Raw genomic sequence first — 15,907 nt, 5'->3', positions numbered from 1 at the left:
GTGTCTTCTTGGAATTCGGCTGATTATGGAGGCAACATTATTATAATGATTTAACTAATTTCTTGTTGATGTTTTTTTTTTTTTAATTCAGATCAATCCTTCAAAAAGATAAGACTTATTATGGACCGTAAATACACAAATCAAGGAAGAACTGAATTCTCATATAACAAAGATTTATAAAGGAATCCATTTTTAAGGTATAACAACATAATTTATGAAACAAAAATATTCTTCCAAATACATATATAGTGATTATATAAAAATCAACAATTGTAAACAAGGGATACATGTTCAGTGCTATGCACATCAATTGAAATACGTGTTTATAAATGACATATGATATTGTACATGTATAGACGAGTGAGTATTTTGAACATTTTTCTATATTTATTATGTATTGATATACATTTATCTGAGGGAGACAACTCTTTGCTGAGTTTAAAGGAATTTAAATTTCTGTGCTTGTCACAATTTTCTACGAAAAGCTAGAGAAGTTAATGAATTTTAAACAAATTAAGTAATACGTTTATTGTACTGGGCAAAATTTTAGATTCCTGACAGTTGATTAAAAAGTTCTTAAGGAAACATATTGTTTAACAAAGAGTTATTTCCATTATACCGGAGGGTCGTTACCTCCCTTGACAAACAGTTGTTACACCATAAGTTATATCTTAACATCATAAAATATCAAACTACTTAACGATTTTCCAACAATATAAATTGGATTTAACTCCCTTTTTACATAGAATATGGCACCATTTTAATACTAATACATGTTTGTACGTGTATAAGAAAATTACTGATAGTAATGATGTATTGCTATGATGGTTTTTATTTAGATGACAGACCAGGGTGTGCTAGAATCACGGTGTGGTTGACAGATAAATCAAAGAAAATACAAATGTCATCAAACCAAATCAATCATTGTGTAGGGTTCGTAACGAAAATACATAATAAAATAATCCTATCTAGGAAATCACACTGCACCGGTGTAAGTAACAAAGTTATCTTTAACGCCCGTCAACTTCATCAGAAAAGCAGTTGAAATTCCCCCGGCAAATATGGAAGGCACTGCTAAAAGTGACAACCAGGCGAAAAGGCCCATTCCTGATATCCCGTGACCGCTGAAACGGAGAAAATCACGTCAAAAACTGAACAGATTTCTTTTTAACTAAAATCTTCTTTTCAATATTAATTTCCAGACATTATTAAATATGTTCCTCCATTATACGAAAGTTCACAGATGATTTTAATTTATAGTTGTTATAATACCTTGTGCACCCGGAAGCAAATCGTGATCCCCACAGCATGAGAACCCCACCAATTACAGCATCAGGAACGCTTACGCCCTCAATACTTCCGATTGACGATGACAGTCCCGCAGACAAAACAGCGCCACCTGTTACTCCGATTACTAGGAACACCTAACAAGAGAGTAAAATAAAGTAACGCAAAACAAGTTTTTGTGTTCATTAGGAGATGTTGTAATGAATATCATATTAAATAGAGAGGTACAGAATTATATGCATGTATTTAAATACCCAAGTCCTCTACATCTGAAATAGTTCGCCTGGTGCTGATTACATACAGAGCGCCTGCTAAATATTAGTTTTAAAACAGGTGTCTTACCTGCCACCAATTGCCCATACCGCCCCTACACCTGGCCAGGTAAGGAAACAGTTTCTGTAGTCTCTCCGTGATCACCCACTGGGATACTATAGTAGCATAACAAGAGGATCCGCCCAGCGTGTCACAAAGAACTAGAACCACCGGAATCTGACACAGTCCAACCAGGACACCTGTACAAATATTCAATTCAGACATTATTTCATTTTGATGAACTTAAAGGCACACGACAGTATCTCAGATAGTTACTATTCGTTCATCTTGCACGAAAGTATTTCAAGACCCAAAAGTAGGTTGCTGTGACCTCATTTTAGAATTTTATACAAGGAAAATATTTGACATCAATGAAGAATGCATCCTATGTGGTATTCGGCGCGTGTATTTTACTGTTTTTTATTTCATCTGTTGAAATTCTTTCTATCTCCTGTCTTGCCCATTATTTTACTAAATAAATCAGATATTATTTTACAATGATCTCTCCACTGACTACTGAAGGTTATTTGGCATTTTTCTCTATTTTCTTCACAGAAAAGATTATTTATTTCATGGAACACTAATAAAAACAAAACGAGAAGCCTCTACCCTTTACTTCCTTGACCCAGTAAACTTTCTTGTTAGAAACTTACCTGCAGCATATGGCGGCCAGGCAATCTGCTGCATGAAATTTTTGTCTGAACTAATTTCAATCTAGAAAAAGGGAAAAATAAATGAATATTAATTTTTTGACCAAGCATAATTAATTGCTAATCATGATAACGATTTTCAACAAAAGGAGCTCTGATAGTTGGTATTTAATTTTTGTTTCATTACTCACGTTTAAATTATCTAGGTCTTTACTCATTGGCCACAGCCACTCAAGAACGGCAACTCCTCCAGCCAGAAAAACTGCCATTGGAAGAGCTAGCACTACGTATGGCAGATTGAATTTTTTATAAACTCTACAACAAGTTTGAATCTTTGTTTTATTTTGTAAAACTCTCTAATGAATAATAAGTCACATATGTAGCTTTTTCCGGTTCTCTTTGAAAATATTGTTCTACATACTGGTGTACTGCAAGGGGTTTCTTTGGCTTGGTTGTTTTTTCTATGTATGGAGCAATAAGTCCGTACGTCAGAGCGCCGAATAATCCGCCGATAAGAGAGAATACTGTAAACAGAATAATTTTTGATATAATGGTACATACATAAACATAATGTGAAACATATGATGAGGCATAATAAAGCCTTAATCTCCCTCCTCCTTAAAATAAATCCGCTTTTTTTACATTTGTTATTTAATCTTGATTCTATATAATTGTGACTAATCATAACTTTTTAAGATCATAAAAGCCTTTTAAGCTTTTCCTCTTCAACTTGTTCAGATTTCAATTCTTTATGAATTCTTTCTGTATTATATTACAGAATTTAAAAAAAACGTTTTGACGCACCTGCGTTTGGTACAACACTGCCTATCTGCGCAAAGACCATGGCAGGACACTACAACACAACAAAAATTATAAAGATTGGTGACCTTTAGGTCATCATGAATAATTAATCTGACTAGAATTTATTGTTACAACAACGACAAAAGAGTGAAAGATCTCTGACTAGAGTGTCGTACATCTGCACAATTTGAATGAACCACGTAATTGATTCCTGAGGGTTGGAGACACCTGTAATTACTTTGTCGCCAGGTATCTAATCACATTCTGAATAATACCTGGTTGATGATGCAAAGTTTTTGCAAGTTCACGAGAGTTGGATTTTCACTCGAGTCATTCAGAGCGAGATGATAAATAAAACCTATAACCTACCTGCATTGTTAATTACATGAAAAAACTCTTTTAAGTTCTTTATCAAAGAGAATTTAAATACCTCTTAACATAAATAATGAATTTAATTTCATAAAAAAAAGTTGTTTTTAATGCTTCTCTCTTTCGAGCAGCGTCATTCAAGTGACTAGAAGAATGTGCGAGATTTACATAATGCACCGATATTTGATGAATGGGGTCAAACTTTGTAGGTTAGGAGTCTTTTTTGGGCTCAAGGTCGGAATGCTGGTTAGAATTATAAAGTGGAGGTCAGTGGCCAACAACGAAACCTAGGACTTTAAGAAAGAATCGTCTTCCTTACTTTCTATATATTTGTCATGGCTATAAGTTGTCAAATTTGAAGATGTAAAAATTTGCAATTTTCCTTGAAAATATTTAAAGAGATCATAGAACATATAACTGATTCAAGTCGACAAGTCCTCCAGAACCAGTGAACCAATTTTCAAACAAACCTGCTTCTTTAAATTATTGGATAAGAATTTAGTTTCCAGTTGCACAATTATAGGGCCAGGCTCCTATCAAGAAATGTAAAAGAGTGTTTTAAAAAATTTCTTGAAAAAAGGATTTTTTCAAAAATGAGTATAAAATTTGTATAAAGCATTTAGTTTGAATCATGAGTGCGGGTAGGATTTCATATTTCAGGTGTCTCACCTTTTACATGTGATGAACTAAGGGAACAACAGAGCTCTAACACGGTCCTTGGTTTACATACGAGAAATTAATTTTATTTTATGCTCTGCTGATTAAGGAGAATTATTTTATCAATAAATTTGAATGTTGCCTGAGCAAAACGATTAATAATAGAATTATTGGTGTAACTTTCTAAGTATATTACTATTACTATTTCATATTCAGGTAAACACAGTTATAATACGATGATTTCATTATTACAAGTAATTTTTTTAGTGTCTCCCGCTTTCGCGAAAGCGAGGCGACATTAAACTTCCATCATTCATTTCTCAGTCTGTCCGTCTGTCAGTTTGTCTGTCACAAAAAGTTTAACCTTGAATGAGAACCTCTCCAAATATACTATGATTTTTGACCCTTGACCTTGACTTTGAAGTTTGACCTACTTTTCAAAAAAATTTTCATTACTTTTACCTTGAACATGACTTTTGAATAAGAAGAGATAGGGCTTCATTATTTCACATGTGCATTACCTGTGACAAGACCTTTCCAAATATGATACGATTTTTGACCTTGACCTTAAAGTTTGACCTACTTTTCTAAACGTTTAACATTGTTTATAACTTTTGAGCGAGAGAAGAATAGGGCATTCATATATGACGTGCATAACCTGTGATGCTAACGTTTCCAACAGGCTATGATTTTTAAATTCTTGACTTTGAACTTAAAATTTTACTTAATGTTCAATATTTTTAACATCGGGAATAACTTTTGAATGAGAAGAAATAGGTGTTCATATTTGACAAGTGCATGACCTGTAGCAAGAAGTGTCCGAATGTGCTATGATACTTGACACCATAATCTTGAAGTTTGACCAACTTTTCAAAACTTTATCATTGCTGCTAACCTTAAGAGGAGCTAACGAAGGGTCTTCGTATTTGACATATTTGACATTACCTGCCACAAGACGTTTCCAAATGCACTATGATTTTCACCCTCATAACCTTGACCTTGAAGTTTTACCTAATTTTCAAAAATTTAACATTTCAATAACTTCTGAATGAGAGAAGAAAGGGCATTTATATTTGTCATGTCTATTACCTGTTTCAAGACCTTTCTAAATGTACTTCTGTTTTTGACCTCGTGGCCTTGCCTTAAAGTTTAACCTACAGTCTTTTTCATTTTTTTTACATCGGTAATACCTTTTGAATGAGAGAAAATAGGGCTTTCATATTTTACATGCACATTAACTATGACAGCTCCTTTCAGAAACATATATCATGTTTGATTTTATGACCTTGTCCTAGAAATTTAACCTACTTATCAAAAATTTTAACCTTGGCAATAACTTTTACTCCAGAAGAGAAAGGGCTTTCATATTTTTTTTTTCACATGTATAATTGTATCCCAATTACCGAGACACGGGGGACCACAATTCTTTGAATTTGCTTGTTGTTCTTAAAAATGAAATTTCTAACATATTTGAACTTTGCTCTTTTTTTCTCAGAGATCTTTCCCGTGTAAACCGGACCCAAAACAAATACAACGAAAGAAACAACTCACTGGGTCTACTTGTTTACTCTCAACACACGAGAGGCAGTAGTTATACATGAAGAACAACAAGAAGTTTGCAGTTTACATAGATTACACAAACACATTTGAAGGTTCTAAAATAAAGGATATCTTTGACATATGTAATGGTGTGTCAGCCTGTTGTCGGCCAATTATTTTAAAAGTCAGTCTGAATACAGAAAATGGCTCTGTTCCATAATTACGTTTATGTAAAATCGATATGTGTGACATTTAAATAATATTGTTATTGACCTCGATCGACTCAATATTCCTTTTTTATATTTATATAGTTTTAAGCCTGCAAATAACAATACATATTTGTAGTCTTTCTATCGCGCGAAAAAATATTGATCATTTACTCCCAGAATTTGGAGATTTTACCGGAAAATATGAATAAAACTTGATTCCAGTTTTATTTCTACTACAATGGTAAATCTTGAAGAACTGATTCTTCTGAAGAAATAAATAGATTCTTCTTCCCTTTTGCAAAAGACAAACTATGTATAATCATTTGAAAACGGACTGTAAAACGTAAAGCCCAGTACACCTGTTAACAAATGTACCCTTTTGATTGACGTATGAAGAATATACTTGGCATAGCTCGGTTGACGAAGACAAAAGGACTGTGACTAAATTGTCTTTTTATTATCAATATTTATTCAATCAAAACCAAAAATAATGTTTCCGAAAAGTAATATAAGCTATATTTGACAAGTTTCACAGGTTCACTAGAATTTTTACTTCAGATAAAATGGACCTTAAATAATTTCTTTATATTTTTCACAACCAAAACACCCCGAACCATTTTTATGTTAAAAAGAGTGTCTGAATTATTTTCAATCGTTATATATTTGAAAATATTTCACAGTAAAAATATTTAACAAAAAAAATTATAAAGCAGAAGCTGGAATTCTTGGACCGCTTGACTAAGCTCCTTCTAAAAACTGATAATTTGTCCATAAACCAAACATGTTTCCCTCAGTCAGTCCTCCAATTTTGGCAATAATCTTCCATCAGGTCCCAGAAATAATTTGTCGCCCTCATTTTCAGTCAGTAACTATATTACAACATAGCTGGTTACATACACTGTAGCCTGTCCTGAGCTATGTGTACATAACTTAATTGTACGTTGTACGCTACATTTGTATATATATCAAGATACGTATTGTAACCTTCACATCTAAATACGTATTGTGTAGTAACATACACCTTATTTCGATACATATTGTATCGAAATCTAGGTATCGATGACATGTACTGTTATATATCATATCGTGACAACTTTTTGATAGGAAATATCGAGTTCATGGAATATTGATGTTGCTTTAGTGCATGATCTATATATAGAACAATTATAATGGTATGATACTTACAGCACCACACAGGGACATGCCAACTCCGAAAATAAACGAACCCAGTACTGTAGAAAGAATCCCCTTCTGGACAAAGCAGGCAACAAACTGTTCAGACGCCCTCTCAAAGTACTGCTTCGTCTTAGGGATTACTGATATTATGGACAAAACTATTTGACCTGAATAAAAAAAAATGTAAATTACCTGCTGTATTTAAAATAGATTCATGTTATAAGTATAACTCTTCTATAATACATGTAGTCTTTGATCAGTACAATACACTGGTAAAACAGTTATTCGTGATATCATTTCGAAGGTAAGCTATATATCCTAGACATTCAGGCCTCTTAAATTCCCCTCCCACCCTCCCCTTGTCTACTTGATGAGGAATCTTGTTAATTTTTTCGGTGATATTTTTTTAATTTAGCAAGCTTGTATACATCTTCCAAGACTTAAAGCAAATTAAACATAAGGACAATACAGTACCTGCAGCCACCGCAGACAAGAACATCTTCAGCATGGTGAAACTTTCAAACACCATCTGATTCCGGACACTCTTAGGATCAAATACTGCAAAATAATTAATTTCTTATAATTTTTATAACTCAATTCTCTCATTTAAATAGCATATTTACCAACAAAATGAATTATCTTTAGATTCCCTATAAGCAAAATAATATTTAAGGAGGAATATTTGTTTTTGTTTTTAAGTGAGAAATTTTGGTGTGTTTGATTTTGTTTAGTTTTCTTTCTTCAAAATGTGATTTCGTTAAGGAAGCTCTGAACAATTCACACTAAAGAGTCCCAATCAGCCGTTAAAGTGATCCCCCGTTATATGTAAATTATAAGAAAGGGGAATCTACTGTTAATGACACAATTTGTAATAAAGATATTTTTCATTAATGACGACTCCTATGTTGACGTAAAAATGACGGAGTGGAGCGTGAGCAATCTATCAAACACTCTTCTGAGTACAACTTAATTTACCTGATCGTTCGATCAGTTTTTAAATCCATCAGTAACAATTTTCTGAGTACGATCGTTCGATCAGATTTTAAATTTATCGATAATAATTTCTGAGTACAATTCAATTTACCTGATGAGTTTTTTTTTTAATCCGAGTTACCTGTGCCAGTGGTCATAATTGTATTGTTAAAGCTTAGCAAAACTCCGCCAGGAAAAAGAATATTATCAGCCATTCAATTAAATTCAAATAAAATTAATATAAATCGACTGCACCATTACCTCGGGATTTCTCCAGGGCTATTCCTAACAGGACACCACTTAACAGGCCAGTCGCTATCTTAAGCATCAGGATTCCGCATTTGGAGCATGCTGATTTGTTTGGTGTCCGTCCATCCGAAATTTGCATGTTCTCTCGATCCGCTTCCGGTGGAACTTGAACTTTAAAGCTTGGACATGATGGAGTGTTCGAAACGTCCGTATTTCCTGTACATGTTGACGGCTCGTCATAGGATACTGAAGATACTGACACTTTTGACGGCATTTTACGATTTCATTGAAGTCCAGTTTTCCTACCAATATCTAAGTAATGACATTCAGCACCTACAAAAACGTCACAGTAGTATTATATTTGTTGGATATATACATCGTTAGTATGATAAAAAAAATGTAATTTCTCGCGAATAATAGAGTTAAAATTGTACATTGACATATTCACCCCGAAATTAAGAAGTACAATATTGATGATAAGTTTTAACGTCAATCAGTATGCTCTAAACTTGTCAAAGATTGATATTTATATACATTGTTGATAAATTGACAAATAGCAGGTTTTAGGAATCATTTTACAATAAAAGGTGACAGTTCTAAATAAACATTAATTCACCTAGAATGAGTCCTCGGTTCCTTGCAATTTCAATCAAATACTAAATTGTCGCTCTTCTGGTTTGTACTTATTAATAACTTAAGCACTTTTGGGTCCATTGAATTTTTTTTTAGAATTGTGTATTTTGCCATATTTTGCAAACATTTATTAATCAAAGCAAAACTGCACGACATTTACATGTACTTCTAAAACAGTTTCATAGATGATTCCGTTTTAGTAGACATCAAAACATCATTTATTAAATACTTGAAACTGATATACAGAATATATCATGTATCAAGAAGTAATTAATCTACTTGTGTAATTAGTTTTAGTTGAAATCAAACCAAACTTTGGGAGGATTACCATTTTAAAGAATATCAGACATTATTCTTTTCTTGGTTACTTTGACAACATTGATCACCAGAATTTGATGTCGATTGATAAAATTTTACATTTTGTATATACGAAATTTTATTTAAATCAGACCAAAGCTATAAGAGAAAGAATTTTAAATATATTCACGGAAAATATACATGTATAATTTCAACAGGCAATCAAAAACAGCGTTTTGTGCATTGAATTTCTAAAGATAAAGGATATTATAATCCACGGTGTGTTTATCGAAATCAAAAACTGATAAATAGAATTATAGATATTGGTGTATTCCAAAGGGTGTACCAAGCTTTAATGAAATAGGACCAAAAAGAAGGGCAAGTGTTTTTAGAGAATTCTACATTAATTTTATTTTCAGTGAATCAAAGTCAAATAATTGATGATATCTTTAAATATTTGAAGAAACATGTATCATCAATTCAATTATTGTCTGTATAAAACCAATTCTTTCTCTCATTAATTAAACTGGTATGCTCATCAATATTCAATTGATGAGAGCAAAAATTAATTTGATGAACTCAACAATTCAATTGATGCGCGCATCTGTCCGACTCTCCAGCACCAACATTTACAGTATACATGTATATATTTTAATTCCCCATTAATTACATGAAAAAATAACTATAATAATAAATATAAAAAGTCAATTATTCATTATTTCTTAATCTCTTTGCATGATGAATGAATTTCCCTGACCCAAGTAAAACACCAACATTATGACAGCTGAGTAAGATTGTACGTATTTGGAGACCTGAAATCATATGGGTGGACTATATTTTTTTCTTAAAGAGCCATATACAGGACATTCAAACAAAAAATTATATTCATCTTCGATACACTGATCATTACAAATTTGACATAGTCTACCGGTATTATACTTCTCTCTGTTTTCTGATATCTAGCTTTTTCTATGTTTAAGCAATGAGAAGAAATCCTTAGTCTAGAAATATACTATAGCGCTTCTTCAGCCTAGAATGAATAGGTTTTGTCAAATAGGCATGGATTGGGGGGGGGGGGGGGCGGTGTCACACACAAAGTGCTTATACAAGAAACATTTAGCTGAAATTTCCAACAACAAAAATTACAATCATAAAAGTAGATTTCCAATAGTTTTTCATTGCATAAAGATATACACTGTGTTGGATTAATAAAAATCTTGATTAATCCAAAAATTCCCAAGTCCCATTTGAAACAACTCTTGCCCGCTTAAATTTAGAATGTAATTTATTTTCAGCATTATGTAATGATAAAATACAATATAATACATTTTGAAATTAAGAATAAGGAGGCAATGTTTATCAGAAACTCCAATGTGTGAATATTGTACTGACTCTGTTGAAGATGCCTATCACTTTTTTGTATGTCCAAAATGTACAATTCCAAGAGATGTACTTTTCAATCAATACATAATATTATAAACTAAGACAATCTTTCTGAATATGAATTGTTATTAAATGATAGTCCTAATCATGGACTTAATATCAATATTCCAATATTTGAAGCTGTATATACATTTATAGCAACAAGAAAACGATTTATATAAACACTGGCATAACATGTATACACGTATGTTATTGTAACATTTTTGAATATTTCCAAATCGGTACTTCTTTCTAATCTTGCCTAATTTTCTCTGTAATTTTGATTACTTGTTAGTTTTCTTCTCTTTTTTTCTTCTTTGGTACATTATTACTTTTTGCTTTGTTTCTTTAAAAATTTTCATCTGTGACAAATTGCATAATTAATAATTTGAATCGGCAGAATAAGTTATCAATTTTTAAATGTTTGTTACGAAATCTCTTTTTAATAAACCTTGTGTGCAATACACTATTGTACATTAAAATAAACTTTTTAAATGCGCAATATCTATTTTGAACTCACATATATCGACTTCAAACTTGAAATCATTTAATGTATTGCCTGTTTTCTAAACGAAACCCATCGTTGGAAACCACAGTCTCGTCTTGTGAAGAGTAAAAGCGATCACCCGTGGGTATCCGATGATGAGCAAAACCTCGTTTATTCGTATTGAGAATCAAATTTATAAGCTAAGTGGCCAGGATGCGATTTGAATTTACTACCGTATTTTACCCACAACATTTATTTAAATTTATCTGCGATTTCGATTTTTAATCTTTTTTAAAGTTTTCCACGCAATGCTTTTGTTGATTTTATCGAAAAAAAATAAGGAAATTGAAAAAAATATCAAGCAGTAAATCAAGATAAATAATTGTCATTTTTACGTTTAAATTGATTAATTATTAAACTAATAACTATTGATCTTTCGTTAAAACCGTATGACACAAAAAATTAAAACGCGGAGTCATGGTATCGTGTTTTACCTCGGGAAGTACAGCAATTTGATGTTCGATATACCTATACTATGACAATGTTTTGTGAAAATTCCTATCCCAGAGGGCATATCAATATCACTAATTACTAATCAGCATCTCTCTCTCTCTCTCTCTCTCTCTCTCTCTCTCTCTCTCTGCATGGCATACAGAATTGTTGAAAATGAAGTACAGGGTACATGTAGATATAAAATAATCCATATTCATTAAAGAAAGGATCATTCATCTTCATCAGTTCATATATATATATATATATATATATATATATATATATATATATATATATATATATATATATATATATATATATATATATATATATATATATATATATATATATATATACAGAATTTCTTTTTAGTTTGTTCACATGTATCCATGTGTACTGTATTTATTTAAATTTTCCTTTTATATATAAAACACTTTATGCTTCACTCTGATATATAGAACTATATAAATATGAATGTGCACTCAAGGTAACGAAATGAGATGAGAAAGGAAAAGATTAAAGTTTTTTTATCAAAACAATTGAGAATAATTTCAAAATAATACAAGGTCATATTTTTTTTTCTAAATGATAACAATCAGGTCGGATGTAAAAGAAGAAATATCAGATTTAGTGTATACCAAATAATTCCGACATTTCAGAAACAAAGGTATATATTATTGCTTACTCATATTTTTTTATTTTTAAATGCAGATTTCAAACAAAATCCTGTTATATCCACCTTCTCCACTTAAAGAAAGAAATTGGAAAAGAAAATTGATCAGAATCTATACAATGCAAGAGGCATTATTGGTTAATTCATCGTAGTTATTAAAAAGTTCGGAAGAAAAAAATCTTTTATAATCTGCAGAGGGATCCAATAGACAGATCAATATCTAGGCTGTAAATCATAAAATCTTTCTATCAGAGAATAGTGGAGCTTTATTTTGCCTGGAATGCTCTGGACAACTGAATATTGAATTTTCCTGAAAACTAAAATATCTAACATCTTAAGTACCCTTTTTACTATGTCGAAACACTTACCCCCACCCCCCCCACCCCACCCCTCCCCAAATCGATTATAATTATGGTATACTTACATTCAAATTGTTTAAGAACGATCCTATAGGAAACCTATCCAAAATAGATACATTTCATTTATCAATGCCAGAATTCATTCAATTTCCCTCTAGAGAATGGTTTGTTCACATATATATAATCTATCTAAAGAATTATTTAATATAGATAATATCTTGCTGTTCTGAGGTCACGTTTGCGATGGCCTTTTTGGCGGCATTGAGAATATGACTCCAAAATTTCAATCCATGTTCGCTTTACTTTGTTCTCGCTCTACCCAGCAAATCAATACGACACAATACTAGAATTTTAAGTCGCGGCTAACGTGCAGTCTTCTGCATGCACCGCCCAAGTAACAATTATTAAGCAATTATACCCTGTAAAAAGAAAGTTTTTTAATCAAATCCATGATTTATTTGTATACAACTAGCTAAATCGTAAACGATTAGCTTTGATACCGGTATTGAAAATAGCCAATACACATGCGCACGCCAGCAAAACAAATATTACCTAAGTTCTGCAAATCCATTTACTTTTGTTCTGAAGAGCTTTTGGCAATCTTTTATGCGCATTGATATCCTAAAAGTTTAATCAAACACTGCCATCTTTAATTTCCCTACCCTAATAAATGGCAAGATGGCAACAGATAAGCACTATGATTGAGAAATGTCTGTCAATCCATCAAGTACTTAAATGCAAAAACAAAATAACATATTAAGAAGATTTACTAAAATTAATTTATTAAAGTGACTATTGATTTAATAAAAACAACGACGTAAAGTACTGGGAAATAACAAAAATGAAATGCATTGATTAGTTTTTGATTGAGGAGGCCTTTGGGGGTGGTATATTTCCTTGAAATGTTCCTAACCAAACATGCTGAAGGTCTTAAGTCTTACAGTTTTATTGTCAAGTATTATTTTCAACGTTAAATTTGAAATGTCGTGTTAGCATGTTATATTTTGCAGGCTGTGGTCGAGTAAACGTGCAGACCTAAGTCTGGGAAATAGAAAATTGAAAGAAAGGCCATTAATCTTTGTTACATTGGTAGGAATGTAAGTAAGGGTGTTTTCATGATCATTAAAAAACGGTACAAAAACAGCCCGGGCATATCTTTTATTGTACCATTAATTTACAAAAAAAATATTTTTTGAGTGTTTTTTATTACAAAAGGATAAAAAAAATTTTTTTTATTTTCACGTGGTCCTACGGCCTGTAGGTCATTATCACAGTTTTAGGTCATATCTGGTCATATCTCTACTGGACACCACGGATAGGTGACCGCTCTTTGTTACTTACCTGAATAACCCTTGAAGTTATTTTTATTTCATTTATTTTATTCTGTTTTTTATTTTTAATTATTACCTTTATTTTACCATTTTGTTTTATGCAAAAATATGCAGCACCTCGCGTTAAAATACTTTTTTAATCAATCAGTTCCTTACACATGTACATGCTATATTTTCTTAATTTTTCAATTTGTTAATTGATATATATGTAGGTCAAAAAGCAAAACTTGAAAAACGATTACAATTCTACAATATAGGATTTAATTAATTTAAAATGATTAGAGAGACAGCAGAAAGTTATATCTCGACCTTAACAGAGATAATAATGGAACACAGAAAGTCTTTGACTCGATTTTAAAATGATGACATATATATATTTTTTTTAATTTTAAAACAAACCAAAAATAAATAAATAAATAAATAAAATAACAAACTAAACAAAAACAAACAAAATAAAAGCTAATTAACTGATCAGGAACTTAAACGTATAAGAAATAGGACAATTTAGATTGTTTGTAAATTTAATAATTGAAAATTTAAAAAGCAATATATAGGAATTTCACCGACGAACGTCACCAGTGATCAAAAGAATAACGGTAAATAACATGCATTTAAAGTACAATATAATATAATGGAAAATAAAATAAAGTTTGCAAATAACACTGCAGCAAAATAATTAAATTGAAACTTACATGTAAGGAATTAATTGTCCACAAATTTTACTGCTGATGCGCTCGATACACCCACACTTCAACAACGTTCGATAGTTTTCTGTGTATTGGAGTTTATGTTGCATAGAATCATTATTTCACCGCCATGTGACTTGTAACAATAGTCAATGAAGGTCTTCAGTAGCTCAAATAATGAAATATGCACACTAATTAATAGAAAAAAAACTTTCTCTTTCTGTATGACTAGGTATTTATATGCCTCATTTACGATGTGTGCTATATCGTTTGTGATCTATTTCTATTTCACGAGAGCTTAACCGAATATTTTTTTTATCAAAGCTTTGTGCCTTGTCATGTTCTTCTTGAATTCCTTCACCTTATGAATGAAGGAACTAACTATGTTTATGTTTTCAAGGTCGTAACGCATGCGCATGTCAATGTCATTGGCACGTCTGCTTGCATAGCAGTGATACAGCAAATTTACCTGAGACCAGCCGATCAATTTCCGTAAAAACTAAGTATAAAAACATTATATAGAAGCAAAAGTCAAGCAGTGAGACATTCAATAAGTTAGCGGGAAAACCTTTTAGCCTTTCTCGGATCGGAGATTCACTGAAGTGGACTGAAATTGAGGACCATGCGAAAACTTATATTTTTCCCTACTTAAAGTTTTAAAATCCTTTTTTTAATGGACTTGGTATGCTAACGTAGGGATAGCAAGAGATATATATACACACATTTAAATTCTATATAAGCAATTGATATGACTGTGTATTGGAGTTATTTTTTTAAGATGAATAAGTTTGACGTGTTGTTTTATTTAACCCATGTAAATAATATGTTCATTTTGGAATGATCTTTTAATATGTATTTTCAGCAATATTCTCTTTATTAAAAAAAATCAATTGAAAAGTAAGGATAGAGCCGAATCTGAACCCTCTTTTCAAGAAATCAAAATTCACTTCTAAAGTTTTAAATGAAATACCATGCGCGGATCAAGGGGGGGGGGGGTTCAGGACCCCCTGGAATTTGCAGAGTTATAAAAAGTATACACTGAAGCAGAAAAAAATTACTTTGGACCCCCTCCCCATAGAAAACGTGGACTCCACCATTACTACCACGAAATAGGTGTTTTTCACGTTTGGGAAATGGATTTTACGGGGGGTTTTTTTGTTTTGTTTTTGTTTTGTTTGTTTGTTTTTTGTTGGTTTTTTTTGTTTTGTTTGTTTGTTTGTTTGTTTTTCTTTTTTGCTTGTCAAGAAATTTTTTGGGTTAGAATTTTTTTTTTTTTTTTTTTGGACTGGGATGCATGGACCCCCTG

General features: G+C 31.7%; 1 protein-coding gene across 1 annotated transcript; it reads right to left on the bottom strand.

The window, feature by feature from the left end:
• Positions 1-207: 207 nt before the first annotated feature.
• Positions 208-14,957, bottom strand: LOC133193356 (thiosulfate transporter TsuA-like). Its single transcript, XM_061329296.1, has 11 exons — positions 14,608-14,957; positions 8,234-8,554; positions 7,475-7,558; positions 7,010-7,167; positions 3,054-3,102; positions 2,671-2,773; positions 2,441-2,564; positions 2,253-2,313; positions 1,630-1,799; positions 1,273-1,424; positions 208-1,124 (listed from the first exon to the last, which is right to left on the bottom strand). The coding sequence occupies exons 2-11, from the start codon at positions 8,493-8,495 to the stop codon at positions 977-979; spliced, it is 1,311 nt and encodes a 436-aa protein (XP_061185280.1). The 5' UTR covers positions 8,496-8,554; positions 14,608-14,957; the 3' UTR covers positions 208-976.
• Between the last annotated feature and the right edge of the window lie 950 nt (positions 14,958-15,907).

The sequence above is a fragment of the Saccostrea echinata genome, unplaced genomic scaffold (genome assembly GCF_033153115.1).
Source record: "Saccostrea echinata isolate AGI-Se365-2 ecotype Australia unplaced genomic scaffold, CSIRO_AGI_Sech_v1 ptg000027l, whole genome shotgun sequence".
In the NCBI taxonomy this organism is placed as follows: domain Eukaryota; kingdom Metazoa; phylum Mollusca; class Bivalvia; order Ostreida; family Ostreidae; genus Saccostrea; species Saccostrea echinata.
The sequence above is the reverse complement of the archived record's forward strand: the minus strand, read 5'-3'. Positions and strand labels throughout refer to the sequence as shown.

Bases quoted from the DNA above. Each gene is read 5' to 3' on its own strand.
- LOC133193356 (XM_061329296.1), bottom strand. From the start codon at position 8,495: ATGCCGTCAAAAGTGTCAGTATCTTCAGTATCCTATGACGAGCCGTCA. The intron at 7,559-8,233 runs GTAATGGTGCAG...ATTATTTTGCAG, and splicing joins AGCCCTGGAGAAATCCCGAG to TATTTGATCCTAAGAGTGTC. The intron at 7,168-7,474 runs GTACTGTATTGT...TTTTTTATTCAG, and splicing joins CTTGTCTGCGGTGGCTGCAG to GTCAAATAGTTTTGTCCATA.